The sequence below is a fragment of the Lepidothrix coronata genome, unplaced genomic scaffold (genome assembly GCF_001604755.1).
Source record: "Lepidothrix coronata isolate B3197 unplaced genomic scaffold, Lepidothrix_coronata-1.0 Scaffold169, whole genome shotgun sequence".
In the NCBI taxonomy this organism is placed as follows: domain Eukaryota; kingdom Metazoa; phylum Chordata; class Aves; order Passeriformes; family Pipridae; genus Lepidothrix; species Lepidothrix coronata.
Window position 1 is genome coordinate 1,682,830 of NW_016690349.1, and position 3,103 is coordinate 1,685,932.

Genomic DNA, 3,103 nt, shown 5'->3' on the forward strand with positions numbered 1-3,103 from the left:
TGAACTAACACGACCAAAGTAGGTGCATAATAGACAAGACTAGGAGCTGCTAACCACTTCTGCACAATGGCATTAATAAGATTAACCTGGGCAATTAGCTGGTGCAGCAGAGATCAAGCCTAAATCTGGGGCCTTTCAAAAAAGCCAGCTAATGGAAAGGATTACGTTAATTTCATTAATTCTGAATACACAGACTCGGGCTGCTTTCACTCCTTTGTGTAACCCCCACCTCTTCCCCACCAAAAAAAGGGGAGAAAAAAAAATCAAATCTGGTTTTGTTTGTCATCTGCATATTACCAGGAACTAAATCCAGGATGACGTCGCCTGGGTATAAAAAAGGGAAGAGGTTCAGATGGATTATACTCCGAGCAGCCCTCTGGGTTGAGATCAGTAAACAGGCGAGAGTTGAGGGGGGAAAGTTCCAGGGGTGGATCCTGCGCGCACGCACACACTCACCGCACACGCACACACGCGCGCACAGACACACACGCACACTCTGACCGCAAGCTGCCCTCGGAAAAGGCTCTGTTCTTTTCGCTCCGATCCCTTTTTAAAATTTCTCCGAAAAGTTTCGATTTCGTGTCTTTCCAGCCTCTCCCCCCCCCTTCCCCAACCACCACCTACCCTCCCTCCCGCCCTCCTCCTTCCCTCCCCCGGCCGGTCCCCGCCGCCCTGCCCCGCACGGTTTGGGGCATGCCTGTGAGCATGTTCAGCATCGACAATATCCTGGCGGCCAGACCTCGCTGCAAGGACTCGGTGCTGCTGCCCCCGAGCGCCGCGCCCGTCGTCTTCCCCAGCCTCCACGGGGACTCGCTCTACGGCAGCGCCTCCGACTACGGCGGATTTTACTCCCGGGCGGTGGCTCCCGCCTCCGCGCTGCCGCCGGCCGTCACTGGATCTCGGCTCGGCTACAACAACTACTACTACGGGCAGCTGCATGTGCCGGCGTCCCCCGTGGGCCCTTCGTGCTGCGGGGCCGTGCCGCCCCTGGGCGCTCAGCAGTGCTCCTGCGTCCCCCCCGCAGGTAAGGCGGCCCCGCGTGGGACGGGGCAGACGGGATTCCTTTGTTCCCGCAGCCGCGGGGCCGGAGGAGGTGGCTGCCCGAGGGAGCGCGGGTGGGCGGCGGGAGGGGTGCTTTGTCGGGACGGATGGGGACGGGGATCGAGGGGGAAGCAGGGATCTCGTGCAAAGCCTGTAGTCGACTCGTCTGTCTGTTCGTAGGTTACGAGGGCACTGGGTCAGTCCTGATGTCCCCTGTTCCCCATCAGATGTTGCCCTATATGAACGTGGGCACTTTGTCCCGGACGGAGCTGCAGTTACTGAACCAGCTGCACTGTAGGCGGAAAAGACGGCACAGGACTATCTTCACTGACGAGCAGCTGGAAGCGCTGGAAAACCTATTCCAGGAAACGAAATACCCAGACGTGGGCACCAGGGAACAGCTGGCCAGAAGGGTGCACTTAAGGGAGGAAAAAGTGGAGGTACTTTGCTTTCTTTTTCCTTCTTCCACCTTTTCCCTTTCGCACTCAAAAGCGCTCGAACCGGAGGTATCGCAGTGCGGCTCCAGCCCGGCTCAGGCAGCGGAGGGAGAGCGATCGCTTTGCGGGGGCTTTTTTGGACGGAAAGTTTTTTATTATTATATCCAAGCGTCCTTCCTTGGGGAGGCCGGCCGAGCTTGTCACGGGGCTGTGAGAGATTGTCGGGAGGCGGCCGTGCGTCCTGAAGGCGCTCGGCCGGTCCCACCCGAGCGGCAGCTTCCCCCGCCTCCCTCCCTCCCGTCCAAGGGTGGCCGCCGCACACCGGACCCGGCAGGCCTCCTGCGGGGCTGAGATCAGGCTGCGGGTTTGGACAGTTTTGTTTGGTTGCTTTTTTTTTTTTTTTTCCCCCACTAAAAATTTAATTTCTTAACGTAACAGGTTTGGTTCAAAAACCGCCGAGCGAAGTGGAGGAGGCAAAAGCGATCGTCTTCGGAGGAGTCAGAAAACGCACAAAAGTGGAATAAAGCATCTAAAACGTCACCGGAGAAGAGACAAGAGGACGGGAAAAGTGACTTGGACTCCGACAGCTGATGCATCTCAGTAGGGGGGACATTTCCCGTGGACTGTCAGATATGCTCCAGAGGATGCTACTAATCTTGCACAAGCTCTGCCTTGTTGGAGGGGGAAAATATCTGTATATAATGTATAATGCCCCGAGTTGATTCCGTGTAAATAAAAATGTGTTTGCGGAGGTGTTGCACAGGTAGACGGCGGGGCGTTTTTTCACTCTGCGCCGCGGGGAGAGGGAGAGGAAGGAGAGGGAGAAGGGAGCAGGGAACGATGGTGCCCGGCTCCCCGGGGACCAGGGCTGGCCTTGCCGGCGCAGTGACTTGTTTAGCGGTGCAGTGTGAAAGCAATGTGAAAGTTTATCGCACAATTTGAAAGCCGGCGGAGGGCAGCGCTGGCGGCTGTGCCGCACTCGCCGCAGGCCGAGGAGCGATGGCGGATCTCTCACCCGAAGGGAAGCGGCAGAGGCCCGGCCAGGCCAGTCCCGGCCCGACGGCGGCGCCTGGGGCAGCCTGGCTTGGGTACGAGGCCGAGGCGGCCGGGAGAGAACCTCGCTACTCCTCCCGGCTCTCCGGTCCCGGCCCGCCCATTCTCCCGGCCCCGCTCCCGAGGGCTTCTCCCTCGGGGAGCGCTGCGGCTCCCCCCGCCAGTGCCGGCGGCGATGCCCTTGGGAAACGCAGGCGAAGCAAATCCGGCCTCACACTTGTTACTCTGTCCCGTCTCCCCGGGCCTTCCCCGTCTCACTGCAGTTGTGCCCTGTTGAGTTTTCAAAGCGCTTGTCTTAGACCCCCGTTTAGAAAAGCCGTCTCTCTATCTAGAGCGGGGTTTAAAGTTGTTGTTAACAAATTTCAGCCATTATCAGATGAATTACGTGTAAGGGGAGTACGAGCCCTCGTGTGCTGCTTTTGGGGGTGTTTCAGAGGAAGTTCCTAATGGAAGTTTTCTCCCCTTTGAGGCAGCACCTTTGCAATTAGGAAAACAGTGACAGCCCGGTCTCATTTTACTCTTTCCTCTACGAGGGCCTCGTAGAAGAGACGTCTATTCCCCCTCTAAAGACA

The 3,103-nt window shown here is 57.9% G+C and overlaps 1 protein-coding gene across 1 annotated transcript; it reads left to right on the forward strand.

Moving 5' to 3' along the window:
• The first annotated feature begins 690 nt into the window (after positions 1–690).
• GSC (goosecoid homeobox) lies at positions 691–2,244 on the forward strand. Its single transcript, XM_017829796.1, has 3 exons — positions 691–1,024; positions 1,222–1,481; positions 1,917–2,244. The coding sequence occupies exons 1-3, from the start codon at positions 694–696 to the stop codon at positions 2,067–2,069; spliced, it is 744 nt and encodes a 247-aa protein (XP_017685285.1). The 5' UTR covers positions 691–693; the 3' UTR covers positions 2,070–2,244.
• Positions 2,245–3,103: the final 859 nt, after the last annotated feature.